General features: G+C 39.3%; 1 protein-coding gene across 3 annotated transcripts in view; it reads left to right on the top strand.

The window, feature by feature from the left end:
- Positions 1-24,658, top strand: part of GK5 (glycerol kinase 5) — a 75,568-nt gene that overhangs the window by 31,270 nt on the left and 19,640 nt on the right. For 2 of the 3 annotated variants that reach the window (XM_030329405.1, XM_030329407.1), the window contains exons 6-11: positions 6,579-6,654; positions 7,764-7,825; positions 7,908-7,981; positions 8,170-8,230; positions 19,793-19,919; positions 21,414-21,518. In XM_030329405.1, coding sequence (XP_030185265.1) covers positions 6,579-6,654; positions 7,764-7,825; positions 7,908-7,981; positions 8,170-8,230; positions 19,793-19,919; positions 21,414-21,518 — 505 coding nt within the window. The remainder of the gene's footprint in view (positions 1-6,578; positions 6,655-7,763; positions 7,826-7,907; positions 7,982-8,169; positions 8,231-19,792; positions 19,920-21,413; positions 21,519-24,658) is intronic. The other variant, XM_030329406.1, reaches the window with a different exon arrangement.

The raw sequence follows: 24,658 nt of genomic DNA, 5'->3' as shown, positions 1-24,658 counted from the left end.
ATACCCATATTGGGTGTAAATTAATTTTCTTACACTTTCATTGCTATTTAGTGTTCAATATATGATTATATCTCTATCTGTTTATCCCTTCTGTTTATGTACATTTGAGTTATTTCTAGTTTGGGGCAATTATGACTAATACTGTCTTTGAAGTACATATAAATGCATTTCTGTTACATCTATACATGGGAACGGAATTTTTAGGGCATGAATGGATATGTGTATCTTCACCTTTAGTGGATAGTGTCAAAAAGTTTCCCACAGTTTTTGACAATTCACATACCCACTATCAGTCAATGAGAGGACTTCTTATTTCATTTACCATCATAATTGATACTATCAGGTTTTGTTTTTTTTTATTTTAGCCATTTTGGTACTTAAATAGTGCTCTCTCATTGTGATTTTAGACTGATAAAAAAGAAGATCCAACTGCATGCTGTCTATAGGAGAAACACTTTAGATTCAAAAATACAAATCAGTAAAAAGTAAAAGGATGGAAAAGATCTCTCATGCAAACAGCATCCATAAACTAAGTGGCTATGCTAATATCCTGCAAAATAGACTTTAAAAAAAATTTTTTTTTTATTATGTTTCTTTATTTTTGAGAGGCAGAGAGAGACAGAGTGCGAGCAGGGGAAGGGCAGAGAGAGAGGGGGGACACAGAATCCAAAGCAGGCTCCAGGCTCTGAGCTGTCAGCAGAGAACCCGACGCAGGGTTCAAACTCACAAACCAGGAGATCATGACCTGAGCCGAAGTCGGATGCCCAACCAACTGAGCCACCCAGGCACCCCAAAATAGACTTTAAAACAAAAAATGTTATTAGAGATAAAGAAGGACATTTTGTAATGATAAGTCAATCCATCAGAAATATATAACAATTATAAACATATATGTATGTAGTAACAGTGCCTCAAACAAATGAAGCAAAAATTGACAGAATTGAAGAGGAAAATAGACAATTCAACAGTAATAGTTGGAGACTTCAACACTCCACTTTTAATAATGGATAAAACAACTAGACCGGGGGCGCCTGGGTGGCGCAGTCGGTTAAGCGTCCGACTTCAGCCAGGTCACGATCTCGCGGTCCGGGAGTTCGAGCCCCGCGTCGGGCTCTGGGCTGATGGCTCAGAGCCTGGAGCCTGTTTCCGATTCTGTGTCCCCCTCTCTCTCTGCCCCTCCCCCGTTCATGCTCTGCCTCTCTCTGTCCCAAAAATAAATAAACGTTGAAAAAAAAATTAAAAAAAAAACAAAAAAACAAAAAAACAACTAGACGGAAGCTCAACAAAGAAATAGAAAACTTGGCCAACAGTATAAGCTAACTAGACCTTTTATAGATATCTCCAGTAACAACAGAATATACATTCTTAAGTGTACATGGAATGTTCTCCAGGATAGATCACATGCTACACCATAATACAAGCCTTAATACATTTAAAAGGACTGAAATTATACAAAATATTTCTCTGATAATGAATGAAATTAAACATAACAGATATGGGGCTCCTGGCTGGCCTAGTAGGTAGAGCATGTGACTCTTGATCTCAGGGTTGTGCATTAAAGCCCCACGTTGGGTGTAGATTACTTAAAAATAAAATCCTTATGGGGCGCCTGGGTGGCTCTGTTGGTTAAGTGTCTGACTCTTGGTTTTGGCTCAGGGCTTGATCTCACAGTTGGTGAGTTCAAGCCCCACATTGGGCTGTCCTCTGTCAGCGTGAAGCCTGCTTGGGAATCTCTGCCCCTCCCCTGCTCGTGCTTGCTCTCTTTCTCTCTTTCTCAAAATAAATAAATAAACGCTAAAATAAAATCAAATCCTTAAAAACATAATTAAACATAATTAGCAGAAAAATGTGGAGAGTTCAAAAATATATGGAAATCAAACAGTGTACTTTACACAAATTTTAACTTTTTTTTTTTTTTTTTTTTAATTTTTTGAGAGAGAGAGAGTGTGGGCAGGGGGAGGGGCAGAGAGAGAGGGAGACGCAGAATCCAAAGCAGGCTCCAGGCTCTGAGCTGTCAGTCCAGAGTCCAATACAGGTCTCGAAACCATGAACACATGATCAGGACCTGAGCCGAAGTCAGACGCCCAACTGACTGAGCCACCCAGGTGCCCCCAAACAATGTACTTTTAAATAACCAGTAGGTAAAAGAAGAAATCCTAAGAGAAATTAGAAAATACTTTGAGATGAATGAAAATGAAAACATACCAAATTATGTGTTGCACCAAGATCAGTGTTTAAATAGAAATTAATAGCAAGACTATTATGTATAGGGACTATATATATTTTTTATTTTTTTAATTTTTAAAGTTTATGTATTTATTTTGAGAGTGGCGGGGGGAGGGAGAGAGAGAGAATCTCAAGCAGGCTCCACACTGTCAGCACAGAGCCTGATGCAGGGCTCAGTCTCAGAAACTGTGAGATCATGACCTAAGCTGAAATCAAAAGTTGGACACTCAGCAGACCGAGCCACCCAGGTTCCCCATGTATAGAGACTATATTAACAAAGCATCTAACATTGTACCTTAAGACACTGGCAAAAGATGGCAAACTGAACCCACAGGAGCAGAAGGGAAGAAATATAAAGACTGGTTTTTCCATGTCTTTTTGTGGCTTGGTAGTGCATTTCTTTTTGTCACTGATTAGTATTTCATGGCCTAGATTGTTACAATTTGTTTATCCATTCACTTGTTGAAGGACACTGCTGGTTCTAATTTTAGCACTTGTGAATAAAGTTGCTATAAACATTTTTGTGCAGGTTTTGTATGAACATAAATTTCAACCTATTTGGGTAAATACCTAGGTGTGCAATTGCTGGATCCAATGGTAAGACTATGTTTAGCTTTGTAAGAAAATGCCAATCTGTGTTCCAAAGTGACTGTACTGTTTTACACCCCTACCAACAGTGAAAGAGAGCGCCACATCCTTGCTGACATTTGATACCAGTTTTGGATTTCAGCCATTCTAATAGGTGTGAAGTAGCGTCTCACTGGTTTCATTTGCAGTTCTTTAACGTAACAAGATGTTATAGAAATAATGCCTTTTCCTTTTAAACATTGACAAGGACTTCTAGGATATATTGACTAGGCAGGGCTCTAACTTATGAGCTGTGAGATCATGATCTAAGCTGAAGTTAGATGCTTAACCTACGGAGCCACCCAGGCCCCCCTTCTAAGACTATTATTAGTGGATGTTAAATTTATTAAATACATTTTCTGCACCTATTGTCTAAGAGTGGCAACCTACTTGAGGTTTGTAGGGTGTCTTGAGTTTATTCCTTGGTATCTTCTGTTGCTTTTAAAAATTTCACAGCCAGGGGCGTCTGGGTGGCGCAGTCGGTTAAGCGTCCGACTTCAGCCAGGTCACGATCTCGTGGTCCGTGAGTTCGAGCCCCGCGTCAGGCTCTGGGCTGATGGCTCAGAGCCTGGAGCCTGTTTCCGATTCTGTGTCTCCCTCTCTCTCTGCCCCTCCCCTGTTCATGCTCTGTCTCTCTCTGTCCCAAAAATAAATAAACGTTGAAAAAAAAAAAAATAAAATAAATAAAAAATAAAAATTTCACAGCCATTATTTTCAAAAGGCATTTCTAGTCCATTCTCTTTATCTCCTTTCCTTCTAGAAAATTTGATTATATGCATGTTAGACCTTCTCATTAAATCCCGTTTGTCTCTCACTCTTTCATATTTTCCATTCTTTTGTCTCTTTGTACTTCATTCTGGATATTTTCTTCTAACCTCTCTCTCATATCTATTCTCTCTTACGTTGCTTCTAATGTGCTGTTAAAACCCATCCATTAAGTTCTTAATTTTTTAGTTCTAGAACTTTTTTCTTCACATAATTAGCATGGTATTTTAAAGTCCATGACTATTCTAGTATGTGTAGCCCCATGGACTCTGTCTTTCTCTCTCTTTTATTTTCATGTTCTCTTGTTTCCTCAGATGCCTGATTATTTCATTTCTTTTAAATTTAAAATACTTTATGGATGTATGATTAACATACAAAAAGCTGAACATATTTAATATATACAACTTGAAGGGTTCGGTGAGCCTAGTTACTTATTTGTATGTATGTGTATGTATATCAGCTAGACATAGTATTTGGAAAATTGTGTGTAGAAATTATGAGAGCCTTAACATAGCATTTTCTTGCTCTGGATAAGATTTATGTGTCTTCCATTTTTCTAGACACCGGGATTACCTCAATCCACTTTAGTGACTGAGATGATTTAAAACTGAGTTTCAGTTCCTGTGAAAACCTGTCTTTCTGGTTTACTCTTATTCATAGAGTAGAGGCATTTGGAGTCTTCTCTCAAAGCATGGAGAGTTGACCTTGTTCCTCCTACCTTGGGAAGCCCTAATATCAACTCTGTCTTCATAGCCTTATATCGACCTACTACCTATCAGAGGACTGGGTTCTCAAACATTTTTTGAATGAACAGATGAATTTACTACTTGCCAGGCATTGTTGCTACTCACTGAAATACAGATTAACCTTTGTCTAATCTGGAACAAATTTTAGAATCACAATTTCTAAATTTAAAGAGAGTTTGAAATAAAGTAATATTACTTTAAGCACTCCATACTTAAGTTTTACAAAACTTGAATCTTCAAAATACTTGTTACAAACAATCTACAAGTGACTTCTTTTTTTGGAATTTATGTCATTTTCATTTTATTGATCCTTTCTACTCTTAACATATAATCCATCCTTAAGTGTATTCATTTGTCATTCTTTTTATCTCATTTATTTAGGATGCATTTTTTAAACATCTGTTATATGCCAGGAACCCTCCTAGGTGTTGCGCTTATAAATATGAATGCAATTTAGTTTCTGCTCTTAAGTAGCTTAGGCTCTAGTAGGGAAGTAATGACGTTGTGAGATAATGGCCACACAGAATATAGCCATTGGATGACAAGTTTGGCAAAGCCAGGAAATGCTAGTCTTGATGGATAAATAAGAGAGAGGTGGTAAAGTGTGATGTAGGGCACTGTTTCTACTATGTTAATAATATCTTGAAAAGAAATAATATCTTGGGGGCACCTGGCTGGCTCATTTGGAAGAGCATGAGATGCTTGATCTCAGGGTCGTGAGTTCGAGCCCCATGTTGGGCATAGAGCCTCTTTAAAAAATAGTAATAATGATATTTCAATAAGCATTTCATTTTCTCTATTAGCTATTTTAAAGAGCTTTTGATACTTTTGTTTCCTGTGGCATGCTTTACACTAAGGGTTAGCAGATTTTTTCTGTAACATGCCAGTTAGTGATAATTTAAACTTTGAAGGCCATGAGGTTTCTGTCATAACTACTCTGCTATTGTAGTGTGAAAACAGCCATAGATGATACATAAACAGGTGAGCATGGCTGTGTTCCAGTAAAACTTTATCTGTGGACACTGAAATTTGAATGTCATGTACTTTCCATATGTCACAAAGTATTCTTTAAAAAAAAAAACAATTATAATATTTAAAAACCATTCTTAACTTGCTGTACAGAGTTAAGCAATGGGTTGGATTTGAACTGTGGTCATAGTGTACCATCCCCTGTTTTAGACCTCTTATAGTTAAACATATTCTTATGTTTAAAAAAATGTGTGTGTGTGTATATATATATATATATATATATATATATATATATATACTTTTGTGATGAACAAAGTTTGTTTATTCATCACAAAAATACATGCTTCATGTGAAATTAAAGCCTTTTATACCTTATAGTAATTGCTTAGAACTGTTTGGTGTATATTTTAAAAATAGTTTCTTTATGTATATATTCATTCCTTTTTTTTTTTTTTTTTTAATTTTTTTTTCAACGTTTATTTATTTTTGGGACAGAGAGAGACAGAGCATGAAGGGGGGAGGGGCAGAGAGAGAGGGAGACACAGAATCGGAAACAGGCTCCAGGCTCTGAGCCATCAGCCCAGAGCCCGACGCGGGGCTCGAACTCACGGACCGCGAGATCGTGACCTGGCTGAAGTCGGACGCTTAACCGACTGCGCCACCCAGGCGCCCCTATTCATTCCTTTTTTTAAAAAAAATTCTTTTTTTTTTTCTTTTTTTTCTTTTCCTTTTTTTTTTTTTATAGAGAGAGCATGAGCAGGGGAGAGTGGCAGAGGGAGAGAGAGAGAGAATCCCAATGCAGGGCTTGATCTCACAAACCATGAGATCAGGATCTGAGCTGAAACCAAGAGTCACATGCTCAACTGACTGAGCCACCCAGGCACCCCTGTATATATTCATTCTTATAAAAAAAAAAAGGGATTATATTGTATTTACTCTTTGGCCTTTAATTGTGTACTTAATAATGTAACCGTTTTTTTTTTATTTTTTTTTAATGTTTATTTATTTTTGGCAGAGAGAGAGAGACAGAGCATGAGCGGGGGAGGGGCAGAGAGAGAGGGAGACACAGAATCTGAAACAGGCTTCAGGCTCTGAGCTGTCAGCACAGAGCCCGTTGTGGGGCTCGAACTCACGGACAGCGAGATCATGACCTGAGCCGAAGTCGGACACTTAACTGACCGAGCCACCCAGGCGCCCCAATAATTTAACCGTTTTGAGTCAGTTTTGTGCCATTGTGTTTTCAAGGTGCAAAAGGCAGTTGAAGAAGATAATTGCTGCTTTGGGACTATTGATACCTGGTTGTTACACAAGCTCACAAAAGGTAAAGATGATCTGATGGATCTGTCTCCAGTGACTGAAATTTTTTTTTTTACTTATTTGCTTTTTTTTTTAATTTATTGTCAAGTTAGCTAACATACAGTGTATACAGTGTAGTTTTGGCTTCGAGAGTAGATTCCCATGATTTGAAATTTTTTTAATGTTTGTTTATTGTGGGTGAGCAAGCGGGAGAGGGGCAGAGAGAGAGAAGGAGAGAGAGAATCCCAAGCAAGCTCCGAACTGTCTTTGCAGAGCCTGATGTGAGGCTCAAACTCAGAAACCATGAGATCATGACCTGAGCTGAAATCAAGAGTCAGATGCTTTACCAACTGAGCCACCCAAGGATTCCACTCCTCCCCCACAATAAGTAACTGAAATTTGACTGCTAGAAATGACAGAAATGATTCACCTAAAAAAAAATAGAGGTTACTTTTTTCCCTTCCTGTATCCCAAATACATTGCTTTTTGGTACCCCAGTAACTCCATGCAATAGTAAAGTTACCTTAATTTTGAATTTGTAAGAGGATGATTTTTATTTTTTATTTTTTTAATGTTTTATTTATTTTTGAGAGAGAGAGAGAGCACAAGCAGGGGAGATGCAGAGAGAGAGGGGGACAGAGGATCAGAAGCAGGTTCCGTGCTGACAGCAGCCAGCCTGATGTGGGGCTCAAACTCATAAACCACAAGATCATGACCTGAGCCAAAGTCGGACGCTCAAATGAGTGAGCCACCCGGGCACCCCAAGGAGGGTGATATTTAAATTGTGATGAACCCTCAAATAGAAGGTGGAGGAACAGTCTTAATTTCAAAAGTGGTAAGATGCGTTCAATACTACATGTGCCACTTTGCAGCTGGGTCACTCTAGGCAATCATGTTGCATCTTTGAACCCCTTTCCTCATCCTAAAGCTGGGGATCATGATGTGACAATGTATTTGAAAGTACTTTTGTAAACTCTAAAAGTTCAAAAAGATTAAGTGGGAAATTCCTTTGGAGACCTTGTACTGGAAATAGACATTTTGGAATGATTTTGAGGCCAAAGGTCTAATTTATAAACTAGGGATAGTTGTTGATTGACACCATCAGATAATATATTATTTTCAATGTAAATTTAGGTGCTGAATTTGCCACGGATTTTTCAAATGCCAGTGCAACTGGGCTATTTGACCCTTTTAAGGTAAGGGTTTTTTCCCTTCCTTTTCAATCACTAATTGTTGTATCATTTAGCTTGGATTCTGATGATATATTTTTATACTCAGATGTGTTGGAGTGGGCTCCTGACCTCCCTGCTTTCAATACCACTGTCTCTCCTGCCTCCTGTGAGGGATACGAGGTATTAATGGACATCGGATACAGAAACCAGCAAAATTTTGCTTTAGTAGGGAAAGCATTTTATTATTTGTTTGAGATGCTTGTGTCTCCATTATATAATTTTTTGGCCTATGTGAAATCAATTTGCCAAATTTTTAGAATTAATATTTTTAGAGCTATAACTGACTTTTTAATTAATTTTATTTGAAGCCACCATTTCGGATCAGTGGATGAAGAGATATTTGGTGTGCCTATACCAGTAGTGGCCTTGGTAAGTAGAAAACTTGGGGGTTTCTCCATGTAGAGTATAAACTAATATATATGAATAGTTGGGATTAGATTTAAGAGACATAGAAGATCCTTGCAGAATAAAATTAGAGTGTTTTTTTTTTTTCTTTTTAAGTTAAAGTGCGCTGGATATAATCAGAAGTATTTTTTTGTATTCTGGAAAGGGGATCACTGGGCCTTATGTGAAAGCACTTTATAATCTTTCCTTACTTCTATATGTATTGCTTCTTATAAAACTGTTAATTTTTTTTTAAATGTGTATTCTGAGTAACGTGGTTTATATTGGATACTCTGAGACAAAAAACAGGGATAGAGCCAATGCTTAGTTGTATTTGATACAGTGTAACCAAACAGTGACAAGACAATTTAAAGAAGAATGTTGTATTTAGGTTGTATGAAACCCTTAGCCAGCGTGTACCAGTAAAGAAACTGTGGGAGAGAGAAAAATTAGCTGTTTCAGGTTTTTGAGGATTTTCTTGATTGTACTCTTTCTGTCTGGATGAAAGAGCTAGAACTTAGAGAATCTCAAGGATTTACCAGCTGGTTGGGGGGGGCGGGGGGGCTGGTGTTGAAACTCTGACCTTGACTTTGATTTCCTATAATAGCTTAAGTAGGAAGTACAGACCATCTTTCCCTAGATGTATGGTTGCTATAGTAGATGGAGGAATCGGGTAAGGGAAGGGGAATTTAATTCCTAAGTTACAAATTCCTGGTCACTTAGAGAGGATTAGACTTATTCAACCTAATGGTAGACACAGGTTCAGATTAAGGTATGGCTGGAAGAATTGAAGGTTAGTGACAAAGTATTCTTCAGATGGAGTTTTAATCCTTATAATATTGCTGTATGTTTTTAAAAAGATGGGTGCCTGACTGGCTGAGTGAGTGGAGCATGAGATTCTGGATCTCTGGGCTGGAAGTTTGAGCCCCACATTGGGTGTAGAGATTCCTTAAAAATAAAATCTTAGGGCACCTAAGTGGCTCAGTTGGTTAAGCCAACTGATCATGACCTGAGGGTCATGATCTCCTGGTCCTGAGATAAAGCCCCACATCAGGCTCTGCCTGGGCCTATATCCTGCTTTAAATTCTCTCTCTCCCTCCCTGACACTCTCTCTCTCTCTCTCTCTCTTTCTCTCTCTCTCTTAAGTAAGTAAATAAGTAAATAAATAAATAAATAAATAAATAAATAAATAAAATTAAAGTAAAATCTTTAAAAAAAAAAAAAAAAGAAAGATGGGGCGCCTGGGTGGCTCAGTTGGTTAAGCATCCGACTTCGGCTTAGGTCATGATCTCACAGTTTGTGAGTTCGAGCCCTGTGTCGGGCTCTGTGCTCACAGCTCAGAGCCTGGAACCTGCTTCCAATTCTGTGTCTCCCTCTTTTTCTCTACCCCATCCCCACTCATGCTCTGTCTCTCTCTGCCTTAAAAATAAATAAAATTAAAAAAAAAAAGAAAGAAAGGAAAGAAAACCAAAGGCCCCAAATGATGGCCCAATTAGTAAACCAAGACTTAATAATACATGGCCTAATAGTTTCAAACCCCAGAAATGTAACCCTTAGCCAGTCAACATGGGAATTTTCCATCAGCACTAGGAAATTTACTGATAGGCAAATTTCCCATAGTATGGCAATTTTGCCTAAAACAATGGATTTTTTTTTTTTTTTTTTTTCTAATAATTTCCTTTTTTACACTCCCTCTCTCCCTTTAAAAATCTTCCTGTTTCTGGGGCACCTGGGTGGCTCAGTTGCTAAGTGTCCAACTATAGCTCAGGTCATGATCTCGTGGTTTTTTTAGTTTGAGCCCCGCGTTGGGCTCTGTGCTGACAGCTTGGAGCCTGGAACCTGCTTCAGATTCTGTCTCCATCTTTCTCTACCCCTCCCCTGCTCACGTTCTGTCTCTCTCTTTCTCAAAAGTAAATAAACACTAAAAAAAAAAAATCTTTCTTTCGCTGTAGCTTTTTGGAGCCCCCCCCCACCCCACCCCCTGCTTGCTAGATGGGATGCTGCCTGATTCATGAATTGACTAATAAAGCCAATTAGAACTTAAAATTTACTCGGTTAAAGTTTTTGTTATTAAACAGATTGGGTGGCAGGCAGCAACAAGATCCAAAGTGAATTTCCAGCAGCATTCAGGGACAAAGAGAAGCAGGCATGGTATCCCGCATACCCTTTGAATTCAGTGTCTTTCTCGCTATTTCTGAGGGCTGTGGGTAAGTTCCGTCTTGCTTCTGAGCTCTGCTCTTTGTGCGTTCAAGCTCCCTCAGTCTAACTGGCTTTCCTTTACAGGGTGGGTTAGCTTGAGCTGCCAGAAGGTTATGCCCAGGGCTGGCAGTTTTGCCTGGAGCCCAACTGAGCTGACAAAAGGGTCTGCCCAGAGCCAAATCCCTAGCCTTTCAGACCACAATTTCCCTGGAATTGCTGGAAAACCCCAGCAAGGTTCCCACCCAGCAAGAATTGGTGGTGGTGAGCACAGGGCCTTCTTTTGGCCAGGACACAGTAACATCTCTTGGTTGTTGCTGATACATTAAGGTGCGCATGTTTGTCTTGTTTTGTGTCGATAAAAGCTATTGCTGTCAGAGATCTCAAGATGCCAAAAAACTGCAAAAACTGGTCGGTGCAGGTTGAGCATTTAAAGGGTGTTAGAGCGCTCACCAGCTCAAGAAAATAGAAGAAGTTGATCACAGAGTAGGTTAGATTGACACAAGTTCACCCACCAACCTCAAGAAAACTTGTATACAGTAAGGTACACTGTAAAATATGCATGATCCCCAACCCAACAGCCCCAACCTGAAGTCCCTTTTAAGGATTAGTTCAGCTCCGGAACCCCAAAGGCTTGCTAATGGGATCTTTAAATTCTAAATAGTCAAGCATGACACCTTCTGGCACACCCGGCTTACTTTATGTCTAAGAACTATAGTCCTGGCAGTTGCAGGTGTCTTGCAAAAATGGCACAATCTTCCTAAGCTTGTTTTGTGTCCTGAGGAACTTGGCTGAGTAACCATCAGGTTGGGGGTTCCAAAATAAGGCCAGACGGAAATATGAGTTACACCCCATTTGCAGCTACATATGGCTGGACAGAAATATGGGTTAACTCCATTTGCACCTAGAATCCTACCAAACTGCTGCCAGCCTTCGAGGGAATTACAACCTAGAAATACAATTGCTGTTATGGGAACATTCCAATTAGATAATATCATTTAAGAAATGCACTTGGCGTGCTCCTGGGTGGCTCAGTCGATTAAGTAAGTGTCCAGCTTCAGCTCAGGTCATGATCTCACAGTCCCTGAGTTCAAGCCCTGCGTCGGGCTCTGTGCTGATAGCTCAGAGCCTGGAGCCTGCTTCGGATTCTGTGTCTCCCTCTCTCTCTGCCCCTCCCCTACTCATGCTCTCTCTCTCCCTCCCTCTCTCTCTCTCTCTCTTTCTCAAAAATAAATAAACATTGAAAAGAAAAAAAAAAAAAAGAAATGCACTTGGAAGCAAAGATTCCCAAATTAAACAGAATGAGATACCTGTTTTAATTGGCAAGCAGAAGCCTCCAAAAGGTTTCAAAATTCCCAAGTTGTTTCATTAAAAGATTCATTGCAAAAGGCTAATGAAAAATTAAAGATAGAAGAAGAACCCCAAACAAAAGACTGATGTAACTCCTACTGCTCCGCTCTTTCCTCCTTGGAATACTCATTCCACTCATCCTCAGTCTGAATTGTTTTTCCACTCTGAAAAGACTGCACAATGATAAACAAAACTCTACCACATTAATGGCCTTATAGACACCCCTGTATTTACCTTCAAAGGAGGACACCCAAATAGGCCTCTCTTAGAGTTGTTGAAACTGAGGGATTTTCTGATAACACTGCTATATTACTCCATGAAACAGTCAAGAGGAAACTCTGGTAGATATCAGAGCCTGCAGAGGGGTTCCTGGAAAAACTGGCAGGAGCCAGCAAAGGGTGAAAGTTCATTTTTAATTTTTTTTAAATGTTTTTAGTTATTTTTGAGACAGAGCATGAGCAGGGGAGGGGCAGAGAGAGAGGGAGACACAGAATCGGAAGCAGGCTCCAGGCTCTGAGCTGTGAGCAGAGCCTGATGCAGGGCTCAGACCCATGAACCATGAGATCATGACCTGAGCTGAAGTCTGACACTTAACCAACTGAGCCACCCAGGCACCCCTATGAAAGTTCTTTTTTAAAGTGTATTTATTTATTTTGTGAGAGAGAATATACAAGCGTGAGCATAGCACATGGGGAGGGGCAGAGAGAGAGGGAGGGAGAGTTCCAAGCAGGTTCTACACTGTCAGCAGTGTTCTTTATTTTGACTGTCATTGAGAGTGACTTTAGATCTAGGGAAGGTAGTATCCTTTGCACCTCTTTGGGGACCCTTTTTACACCCATGGGGGTTTATTCAGTACCACCAGAAATGTTGAAAATTCAAAGTATGTCCCTAGAAGAAAATGAAGCAAACCGAGAATAATATAGTTGGATAGGTGGATCAACCTATGTCATTTAAGTTACAACCCAATTTTTAGAGGAATTGAAAGCAACTGTCCTTATCTTACAATCTTTACAAAACTAAAAATGTAGCTCTAGAGGCAATCCAAAGTTTACCTATTTCTTCACCAGTCCCAAAATTGCCCCAATTTTAAAAAATGTTTTATTTTTATTTTTGAGAGAGAGAGAGAGAGAGAGCAAGTTGGGGAGGTGGGGAGAGAGAGGGAGACACTGACTCCGAAGCCGGCTCCAGGCCCTGAGGTGTCAGCACAGAGCCCAACGTGGGGCTTAAACTCACAAACTGTGAGATCATGACCTGAGCTGAAGTCAGACTCTTAACCGACTTAACCACCCAGGTGCCCCAAAAATTTAGGTAAACTTTTAAATAGTTTCCTAAATCTTTTTGGTAACCCAACATCTTAAGGTTTTGCTGAGTTAGGTTAAGTAATGAGTTAAGTTAAATTCATTAAATATCTAGATCATTCGTAAATAACATGAAATACTAAAACATTAATTATTGAACATAGATTTATCTACTTGTGGCTTCTTATTACAGAAAAACTAAAATATAATTGGATGTTTTAGTGATGTGGAAATGCTGGGGTTCAAAGCCAAGTCCAAGAAAGAATTCTTGAGATGTCTTCAGTGCAAAAAGGTGGTTTTATTAAAGCGTGGGGACAGGACCTATAGGAAAGAGCTGCTGTGGTGTAGTGACGGGTGACTGATTATATACATTCTTGGGAGGGGTTTAGGGATAGCATAAATCTAAGGAACTTTGGAAACAAGGTTTCCAGGACCTTTAAGGGCTAGCTGTTGTTAGGAAAAGGTCATTTAAAAGTTCTGTCTAGTAAAACCTTAGTCATGAGACCCTTCAGATGTGTATCAGTGGGCCATATGCTTGGAGGATGATTGCTAACCTATATCCTGGGGCGTAGAGATAAAGGAGGTTTCTAAAAGAATTTTTATATGTTAAAGGAGACTTACAGGATCCTGGAGGTCAGGATAATGTTAAGCTAAAATTGCCTTTTGCCCTTAGCAAAGTGTTATCATTGAGGCCGCTGAGTACCTAGGGGAAGGTTACTTCCTGTCTCAAGGACTTGTCAATAGGCTCGAAGTTGTAAGGAAATTATTTTTTTTTCTTTTGTCTTTGTTCCCCACATCATTAGTGCTACATTGGAAAATTTAAAAGGCATATGCTTCTAAAAATTATAAAATGTATTTATAAATTTGCCAATCTAAAGAATGCTGGTATAACAGACAGTTCCCAATTGTTTAACACTACTAGAAATAATAAGGGAAACATCTCCATATGCAAGGGAAGTAAAATATATGGTTTTGATTAAAAAAAAAAAGGTGTAAGGAATTGAGATGTATTTATTTATTAGGAAAAAATAGTTGTAGAAAGTTTGTGAAAAAGGAATCTCTGGAAAGGAATTGTATATGTGGTCAGGACTCACATTGGAATGAGTTGATTTTAATATCAAAACTAAGCTGGTACAAAGTTAGAGTTTGGTTTTCTGTTTTGAAAAGACAAAGTTTGCACTTAAAAAAATTTTTTTTAATATTTATTCATTTTTGAGAGACAGACAATGAGCAGGGAAGGGGAAGAGTGAGAGGGAGACACAGAATCTAAGCAGGCTCCAGGCTCCAAGCTGTCAGCACAGAGCCTGATGCTGGGCTCGAGCTCACGAACCGTGAGATCATGACCTGAGCCAAAGTTGGCTACTTAACTCACTAAGCCACCCAGGCATCCCTGTTTGTTTGGACTTTGGATTGGCTTAAGTCTTTTTGGCCTGGAACATTCCAAAGAATTTGCTAAACTATTTAAGTTTATTTGATATGTTAAATGACATGGGAAGCATTGTCAAATATGAGAATCAAGGAAGGCCTCTCTGAGTGACTTCTGAGCAGAGATCCAAAAGAAGTGATGAGCAATCACATAGATACATATGGGAGGAGTGTACCAGGCAATGAGAATGGTGGATGCCAAAGAGGGAGTAAATGTTTTAGAAAGATCAGGGGATGGTAGGGGTCAGAGCACCCAGAGTTTCATGACCATGAGGAATGTGTTAGAAGATGAAATTAAAGAAAGCTATGCGTAGCATAGTGGATAATGCAGGACTTTCTATTCTCTGGTAAGCATTGGAAATGCTATTCTAAATGATTGGGAAACCACTAGAGGTTTAAGTAACTCTGTGTGAGGGGGAGGGCATGAATGAATTTACATTTCAAAATGATCACTAGTTGCAGTGTAATAATGGGCAAGAAAAGATTCATTAAGAGGCTGTCGCACTGAAGATGGTGGAGAAGTAGGGGGACTGGGATTTTCCTTGTCCCTCAAACACAGTTGTATTGATCACTTGGAACATCCAGGAAATCTATCCACTGAGTGACAGAAGAATCCCTACAGGTAGAGGGAGACAGCTTAGCAAGTGTGAGGTACATGGAAGTGAACTGGGGGAGAGAAAAATGATGGTGTTGCTGAGGGGAGGGAACCCTTTCTGTGGAGAGAGACAAGGGAGGGTAAGAGAGAGAGGTTGAGAGTTGACACAAGAGGGAAAACCTCTCTGGACCATGGACTGGGGAGTGAGAACTACTAAGGGTCCCAGATGTGTTTTGCAAACAATGTTTGGAGCTCAAATTCTGAGGTTTTGGAAGTGCACAACTTTCTCTGGACCAGAGCTGTGGCTCATGCCTCTGGAGAGGAGGGAGCTGGCCATGGAGTGCATAGGGTGGTATAGGGATCTCCAGGGTTCACTGGGAGAGAACATTCCCTTCCTGGAAGGCTTTTGGAAGAGGGTTTATTGCTTCCCCAAGGACAAAAGACCCTGTAGGTGCCAGCCAAAATTTCATTAGCTGTACCCCAGAGGAAGGGAGAGGATCCACGTGGTCCTTTAAGACTTAGGGTTTCGAATCCCAGCTGCATGCCAAAGAAAAAATGTAGGAGAGTTGTGGAGCTGGAGTGGGGTGAGCTGACTGCCCTCGCTATTCTGTGGGGGCTGCCTGAACAGCGGGGGGTATGAGATCCCCCGCACAGCAAAGGAAACAATCTTTTGCACAGCAAAGGAAACAGTCAACAAAACTAAAAGGCATTGGATGGAATGGGAGAATATATTTGCAAGTGACATATCAAATAAAGGTTAGTATCCAAAACCTATAAAGAATTCATCAAACTCAATACCCAAAAAAACAAATAATCCAGTGAAGAAATGGGCAGAAGACATGAATAGACACTTTTCCAAAGAAGACATCCAGATGGCTAACAGACACATGAAAAGGTGCTCAACATTACTCATCATTAGGCAATTGCAAATCAAAACCATACCTGTCAGAATGGCTAACATTAATAGCTCAGGCAACAACAGATGTTGGAGAGATGTGGAGAGAGAGGAACCCCTTTGCACTGCTGGTGAGAATGCAAACAGGTGCAACCACGCTGGAGTATGGAGGTTCCTCAAAAAATTAAAAATAGAACTACCCTATGACCCAGCAATTGTACTTCTAGGTATTTATCCAAAGGATTAAAAAATGCTGATTTGAAGGGGCACATGCACCCCAATGTTTATAGCAGCACTATCAACAATAGCCACAATATGGAAAGAGCCCAAATGTCCATAGACTGATGAATGAATAACAATGTGGTATGTATATACAATGGAATATTACTCAGCAATCAAAAAGAATGAGATCTTGCCATTTGCAACAATGTGGATAGAACTGGAGAGTGTTAACGCTAAGCAAAATAAATCAGTCAGAGAAAGACAAATATATGATTTCACTCATATCTGGAATTTAAGAAACAAAATGGATAAACATAGGTGAGGGGAGGGAAAAATAAGATAAAAACAGAGAGGCAAACCTTAAGAGACTCTTAAATACAGAGAACAAACAGTTGCTAGAGAGGTGGGGGGTAGGGGATGGACTAAATGGGTGATGGGCATTGAGGAGGGCGCTTGTTGGGTAGAGCACTGGATGTTATATGTAAGTGATGAATCGCTAAATTCTACTCCTGAAATCATTATTACACTGTATGTTAACTAACTTGAATTTAAGTAAATAAATTTTTAAAAAAGAAGTAATACTAAGCCTTCTTTATGTTGTAAGATTTTGGCACATGTGCATAAAGCCCATTCTGCTTCTGAAAAAAAAAGTCCTCTCATTGCCAGATTTTTGCCATGCTAATGTCCTATAACATGACAACAGCCTGGTGCTGAGTCAGAGAAATTAAGATGGGTAAACATTGCCAATTAAATGAGTAGTTGGGGCTGTCGGAAAACCAAGATGACTGCTTAGTTCTTCCCAGCTCCCTGGCAAACACTATTTTTCAATTTGTATATTCCTTCATGCACCATAGGGCATTTAAGATGACCCAAATTATGAATAGACATTGGGAGGGAGACTTCTATAATATTGCAAAAACAATTTACCAGGAATTTCTGATTTGTCAAGTCCTCCTGGAAAAACTGATTTTGTTCCCAGAGCCTCAGACCTCCCTGCTCTGGCCCCTTTTAACACCTGCAACTGGACTTCATTCAACTGCCATTTACTATGGGTTATCAGTATATTCTTGTTATTGTTTGTATGTTTTATGGATGGGTTGAAGCCTTTCCCTGCTGCAAAGCTGTGATGCCCTCACAGTAGCAAAGAAACTGTTAGAAAACGTTTTCCCATTTGGGGCATACCTTCCACAATCTCCAGCAATCGAGGCACCCATTTCACAGGGCAAATCCTATGAGCCTTAACGAAAACCTCGCAAAACTTATTGAAATTCTATCAGTATACAAGTGCTGATCCTTTGTTGTCTCATGCTATTAAGACCAACTACTGTAAACCTCTAATATCTTATGCTCAAGCCTATCATCAACAAGTTAAAGAAACCTTCTCAGATTCCAATTCAAATGATCCTGTTGGTCACAATGTAGAGCCTGGAGATTTAGGTATTCGGGAAACATTATCAGAGGAAGGTAGCTCTCAGGCACCATTTGAAGAGGAATCTTACCAAGGGCTCCTGATCACTGATACTGCTGCAAAACCAGAAGGGATGGAGCCTTGAGTACATATCTCTCAGCTTGTGAAGGCTCCACCTGCAACCAGGCCCTGTACAGACACTGGAAACCTCCAAATCAAATTGATGAGGAAGAGAAATTGCTTACATCAAGGCATCCTGCTTCTGCCCAAGACTATGGATCAAGACTTTAAACTTTAAACATGAAACTCTTTCTCCTTCTCCTTTCTTTTACTGTAACATTGACCTGGAAAGAAAATGCCCTCATCTGTTTCTCCCCAGGCCATTGTTAAGGGGGTAAACCTTTGGAATTTAGAACAACCTTTTATTTCAGGCCATGAGAAAGTCTAACTGACCCCCTAACTTTTCACAAGCAAAATAAGGCATTTCTTTGGACAACTCCCAGAAGTTTCATTGTTGAGCTAGAAAGGATCTGCTTGGGAGGCTTTTATGATTCAAGATTCATTCCTCTTGGTAGGTCCCTACGTCCCTTATTAGGGATAAGCGTAAATAAACCTATGATTAGGAACTTCTCAATTCTTGAAATTATTGCAAAATCTGCTGCTAAAGCAACTGCTGTCCAACAAAGATCCTTAGACTCTTTGGCCAAAGTTGTTCTTAATAGTAGGACAGCCCCTGAATATCTTTTAGCTGAACAAGGAGGTACCTCTGCTGTGGCCAACACCACCTGCTGTATCTGGATTAACCCTTCTGGGGAAATTGAAATTTAATTACATAAGATCACTGAGCAAACTGCTTGGTTTAAAAGAATAACTTCTTCAGCAGGGTCTTTCTTTGATTTTAATTGTTTTCAGTCTTGGGGACTATGGCTCTGAAGTGCTCTCAAAACACTGGGAATTATCTTTTGTAGTTATCGTGATAATCCCCCTGGTACATTGTATTCTCTCAAAAGCTTTGAATGCATGTTAACTGCTAACCACCAAGCAAATGATCTCCCTAAGACTGGAATGTCAGAAAAGGAATGAAAAGGACAATTGACTTAGAAATTGTGAACCTGAAGTTGTAACCTGTGAATGTCACAGAGATTAAGCAAAAAAACCATCATGACCTGTGAGTGACACACAAAGGACCAGTAACAACTGATCAGCTCTGGAGCTGATGGCAGAGAATGGTGCTAATGCTTTAAATTTTGATCACATCTCTCAGTTAAGCTGAGAGTCTGATCAAAGGGGAGGAAACTGTTAAAAAGAAAACCACAGGCGTCAAATTGTGGTCCCAAGCCAGTTAACCAAGACTTAACAGCTAATCTATCTGTAGTTTCAACCCCCCAGAAATATAACCCTTAACCAGTCAACATGGGAATTCCCTGGTCAGCACTAGGAAGTTTAACCATAGACTCCTCTGTTCCCCTTAGGAAGGTGACCTTGCCTAAAACAATGGATTCTTTGCCAATAGTTTCCTTTTTTCTCTGCTCTTTCTCTACTTCTAAAAACTATCCTTTTCTTTAGCCCTTTGGAGCTCACCTCTGCTAGATAGGGTGCTGCCCAATTCATGCATCAATTAATAAAGCCAATTAGATCTTTAAAATTTACCCCATTGAATTTTTGTTACTTAACAATGTATATGTACGTTTAATTATTTTCACAAGATGTTATATTTTTTCTTCTAACAAAAATGTATGGTTGGGAATGTGTGGTTTCGACCTACATGTATTTAGATTAAGCATACACCTATCACTCGTTAAAAGAGAAATTTGTGAGGTCAGTTATTTGACTAATGAATGAAACTGCTTTTAAGTTAAAAAATCTTCATTGTTTTTTCTGCACAATTTTTATTCTGACCTTTATTTCTAAGATTATTCCTGTGACACTTAAACATCATAAAGTAGATTGCCCACTAAAAATTCCCGAGGCACATTCCCTAGAGAGACTTCTGTCTTATTGTTGCTCTTTGTTCTTTCCAGGGATTTTTTTTTTTTAGGAAAAGGAAAAAAGAAAACAAAATTTTGAAGTATGAGAATATAGTATAGGAGACAGTGGGATACAGTGAAATAGGCCACTGCTAAGGACCAGCCATCTTACATTTGAACATTTTTGGTAGGTCGCCGATCAGCAATCAGCCATGTTTGGAGAATGCTGCTTCCAGACTGGAGACGTGAAACTTACCATGGGAACTGGGACATTTTTGGATATTAATACTGGAAATAGCGTGCAACATACTGTTGGAGGTAGTTAGAATTTATCTTTTTTATTGACAAATATCACTTATTTTCATATTTAACTTTTCTGATACTGTTTTCCCAGTTTATATTAAGGACACTCTGTAATATATTTTTTGTTATTATTCTTAGTTAATTTCTATTTCCCTTCTTTCCTTAAAAGCATAAAACATGAGAAAGATGTTATTATAGAAAAACTCAGGATTAGGGTATTTTGGTCCGTTTTCCAAATATTTGTCTAATTTGTTATATGTGTTTAAAACATCTTCCTAGGCCTCTAAATTTTCTTTTTATGTGTTAGCAATTCTTTTTGTGAAAAAAAAATTTTTTTTGTGGTAATTCTCAACTAGTGTTCCATGCATATGTAATGGCAATTGCCAAGAAATTGATCTCCCTGATGGAAGACATCCTAGGATGTATAAACCAAGAAATTTAGATTGTGGAAGAACACTCTAAGAGGCCTGTGGGCTCTTAATCTGGGCTATGGTCTCCTACTGTGGTTACTAAGAGGTAGATTTTAAAATGTTTTTCTTAGGGTGCCTGGGTGGCTCAGCCGGTTAAGCTTCCAACTTTGGCCCAGGTCATGATCTCATGGTCTGTGAGTTAGACCCTCGCGTTGGGTTCTGTGCTGACAGCTCAGAGCCTGGAGCCTGCTTCAGATTCTGTGACTCCCTCTCTCTCTGCCCCTCCCCCACTCGTGCTCGCGCTTTCTCTCCTCTCTCTCTCTCTCTCTCTCTCTCGAAAGTAAACATTAAAAAAAATAAAGAAGCTTGGTTTCTCTTAAAAAAATATATATATATATTAATATATATATATATTTTTTTTCTTACCTTCCATCCCCCCTCAAGCTCTTCCTTTTCCCCTAACTAGGGAAATGGAAGCTAGAAAATCTGATCATTGACTGCAACAGGTTGTTTCTACTTAGGAACCTCCACAAATAAATGAGATAGTGTAGTTGGTTCTATTCCTCTGTTTCTAGAGACATAGACATACCTATGGATAATAAAAGCTAATGTTTAGTGTTCATTTTACATATCAGGCACTGCACTAAGTTCTTTTTATGCATTAACTCAGTTTATTCTCACAGTAGCTCTCTGAGGTAGACCATTTTACAATTGAGGAAACTAAGGCTAAGAGGTTAGAAATTTGTGAGACCACTGACTTCAGAGCCACTTTGCTATTTTTTTTTATTTTTTTAAATGTTTATTTATTTTTGAGACAGGGAGAGACAGAGCATGAACGGGGGAGGGTCAGAGAGAGAGGGAGACACAGAATCTGAAACAGGCCTCAGGGTCTGAGCTGTCAGCACAGAGCCCAATGCAGGGCTCGAACTCATGGACCGCGAGATCATGACCTGAGCCGAAGTCGGATGCTTAACCAACTGAGCCACCCAGGCACCCTGCCACTTTGCTATTTTTTAAGAAAATCAAATTGTTCTACTGTAGTCATCTCTGGATGAATTATCTATTTATATTTGACTTATACTGTTTCTTTGTTTCTAAGGCTTTTATCCACTAATTGGGTGGAAGATTGGGCAAGAAGTTGTATGCTTAGCTGAAAGCAATGCAGGAGACACTGGTACAGTCATAAAATGGGCTCAACAATTAGGTAAGTCATCTTATAAACAGATTTCATAGGCCACACTTAAAGAATTCAAGAATGCCATAGGACTACAGATCAGTAGGGAATGAATGGATTGTTCAAATGAGACATAAAAGGAACTAGAAAATATAGGGCATTATTTTATTATACTGGGATAGTAAAAGGCTAGGCATTAAGGCCAGATACCATAAAGAAAAAGAATAATAAATTTACATAAATTATTAGAATGTGTAAGGAGAAGGATGCCATAAGCAAAGTTAAAAAACAACTTGGTAAGAACAATTTGTAGCATACGTCAGAAAAATTAATAAAGATGATGAAAAAAAGTGGAGGTACCTGGCTGGCTCAGTCAGTTAAGTGTCTGGCTCCTAATTAGGGCCCAAGTCATGATCTTGTGGTCATGAGATGGAGCTCTGTGTCAGGCAGTGCGGACCCTGCTTTGGATTCTCTCTCTCTGCCCCTCCCCAAGCTTGCATGCTCTGTCTCTCTCTCTCTCTCTGTCTCTCTCTCCCTCTCTCTCTCAAAGTAAATAAATAAACTCAAAAAAAAAATGACAAAAATGGACAAAGGACAGAAGTACAGATATCACAAATCAAATAACTATTAAAAAATGCTATTCAGAGTCACATGAGCTTGTGACTGTTGATCTCAGGGTCTTGAGTTCAAGCCCCACACAGGGTGTAGAGATTACTAAAAAACAAAACAAAATAAAAAAAATGCAATTCAATTCAATAATCAAAGAAATACACATCTAAAAACTGATGTCACCTGTAATTGGCAGAGATTAAGTAGTAGTTTGATGATGGTCAGTATTGGTGGGAACATAGAGAAAAAACTCTTCTTGTTTTCCTTTGTGATGAATGTTTTTTTAATGTTTATTATTTTTTTTTTTTTTTGAGAGAGAGAGTGCAAGCTGGGAAGGGGCAGAAAGACAGATGGAGACAGAGAATCTGAAGCAGGCTCCAGGCCCTGAGCTGTCAGCACAGAGCCTGTTGCAGGGCCTGAACCCATGAACCACAAGATCATGACCTGAGCCAAAGTTGGAGGCCCAACCAACTGAGCCACCCAGGCACCCCTCCTTTGTGATGAATATTAACTGGTATGGCCTTTCTGGAGGACAAGCAGGCAATATGTGTCAATTTATAGAGTGCAGACCCTTTGGCCTCATTCTATTCTTTGTTTCCTAAGAAAACAATGGGACAGATATGCAAAGACATGTACATGCATAGGTGTTTAGTGCAGCAGTTGGAAATAAGTTCCTGTCTAATAATAAAGCATTACAGTATATCCATACAGTGGGACATTGTACGGTCACATGTAATGGTGTAGTTGTATATCTTATTGATGCAGAACGCTGTCTATGGCACATTAAGGAGGGGATGAAGCAGTTGCAGAACAGTCTATGTAAATATTTTTTGCTTTTATTTTACAGTTTTATTGAGATATAATCCACAAACCAAATAATTCACCTATTTGAGGTGTAAAATTCAGTGTTCTTTAGTATGTCTCAGGACGGTGCAACCATCACCACCATCTAATTTTAGAACATTTTTATTCCCCCTAAAAGAAACCTCCGTATGCACTGGCATTGACTTCCTATTCTATCCACCTCCCCTCAGCTACCATGGATCTACTTTCTGTCTCTATGGATTTGCCTATTCTGGACATTTCATGTGGATAGAATCAAACAATATGTGGCATCTTGTAACTGCCATCTTTTACTCATCATAACATTGCAAGGTTCACCCATGTCATGGCATATATCAGTACTTATTTCTTTTTATTGCTGAATATTCCATTATATGGAAGTACCAGAATTTATTTATTCATTCATCAGATGATGGACATTTAGGTTGTTTCCACTTTTTAGCTGTTGTGATTGACGAACAGCCTGTATATTACATAGCCTTGTTTCTCTGCTGTGCCCCAGTAACACAGGTCAGGGGACATTTTTTCCCTAGCAGTATCACTTTTAATTGCTACACGTCACATCTGCTTGCTCTGGGCGATCCCCTAAGACTTCCCCATGCTCATTTAAAATACTGAGGACTCTTATTTACTAGAAATAAGGAAACCGATTCCTCTCTGGTTATCTTCCCAAGAGAGATAGCATATCCTTCATTAGAGAGAATGAGATAAGCATTTTCTCACATGTGAACTAATTTTAGGGAGTGAACAGATACATGTTACTGGTGATGAATAGGATCTTAGTTCATGGTCCTGCCTCTCTCTCCTCCTGGGGAAGAGAAGTGTGGCTTCCTGCTGAAGCTGAAGTGAAACCCAGCAAGAATGAAGCCTTGAGTTCTCAAGTAGACAACGCAGGCCCAGGGTCTGTAGAGGGCACTACCTGAGTGTTATTGGTGAAAATACTAGACGCTGCTAAAGACACTCTACATGTTTTCTATGGATCCAGCCTGCTGAGCCAGGAGAAAATCCCCTTATCATGTGGAGAAGAAAGGTGGCCTGGCCAATCCCTGGGTGAGCCTGCCAAATGACATCAGTACTGTTTGGTCTGCACTGCCCCTCTTCCAATCTGAGTGGGGAGGCCTAATCTTTCTCATATCTCCAGAAACCAGAGAGCCAAAGTTCGCTCCCCTACCTCTCATTGCCTGATAACCCCATAAGCCTGACCTGAAAGAGAGCACAGTGTAGGAGCATACAGCGCCCTGAATGGAAGTGACCAAGCTCAACAGGTAGCTCCTATGCAGGCAGAGAGGATGGGAGAAACAGAAGATTAAAATAACACCAACAAAAGTCAAACTTAAAGGGATGAAAGAAAATATTACAAAGAAATGTCTGGAAAACATAAAGAGTTTTGAGGAACAAAACCAAGATATGTAAAATGTAAAAAGAAATACTAATAAAACAAAAAATAGTGCTGAAAATCCAAATAGGAATCAGGGAAAATTTAAAAACAAAGAAGAGGAAACAAATAGAAGATAAAACTAAGAGGTAAGAGATACAGAGGAAAGATAAGAGAAAAAAATATGTGAATACTAGTCTTTTGTGGCATATGAAAATGTAATTATGGAAATGGAGTTACAAAAATGTAAAAATTGAAGCGACAAATTGGAAATAAATTTCCATGAGCAGAAGAAAGACCTTACTACACAGACTGAAATAGCTTACCAAGTTGAAAAAAAAAA

This window comes from Lynx canadensis, chromosome C2, assembly GCF_007474595.2.
Source record: "Lynx canadensis isolate LIC74 chromosome C2, mLynCan4.pri.v2, whole genome shotgun sequence".
In the NCBI taxonomy this organism is placed as follows: Eukaryota; Metazoa; Chordata; class Mammalia; order Carnivora; family Felidae; genus Lynx; species Lynx canadensis.
This window is presented reverse-complemented; position numbering and strand designations above follow the sequence as displayed.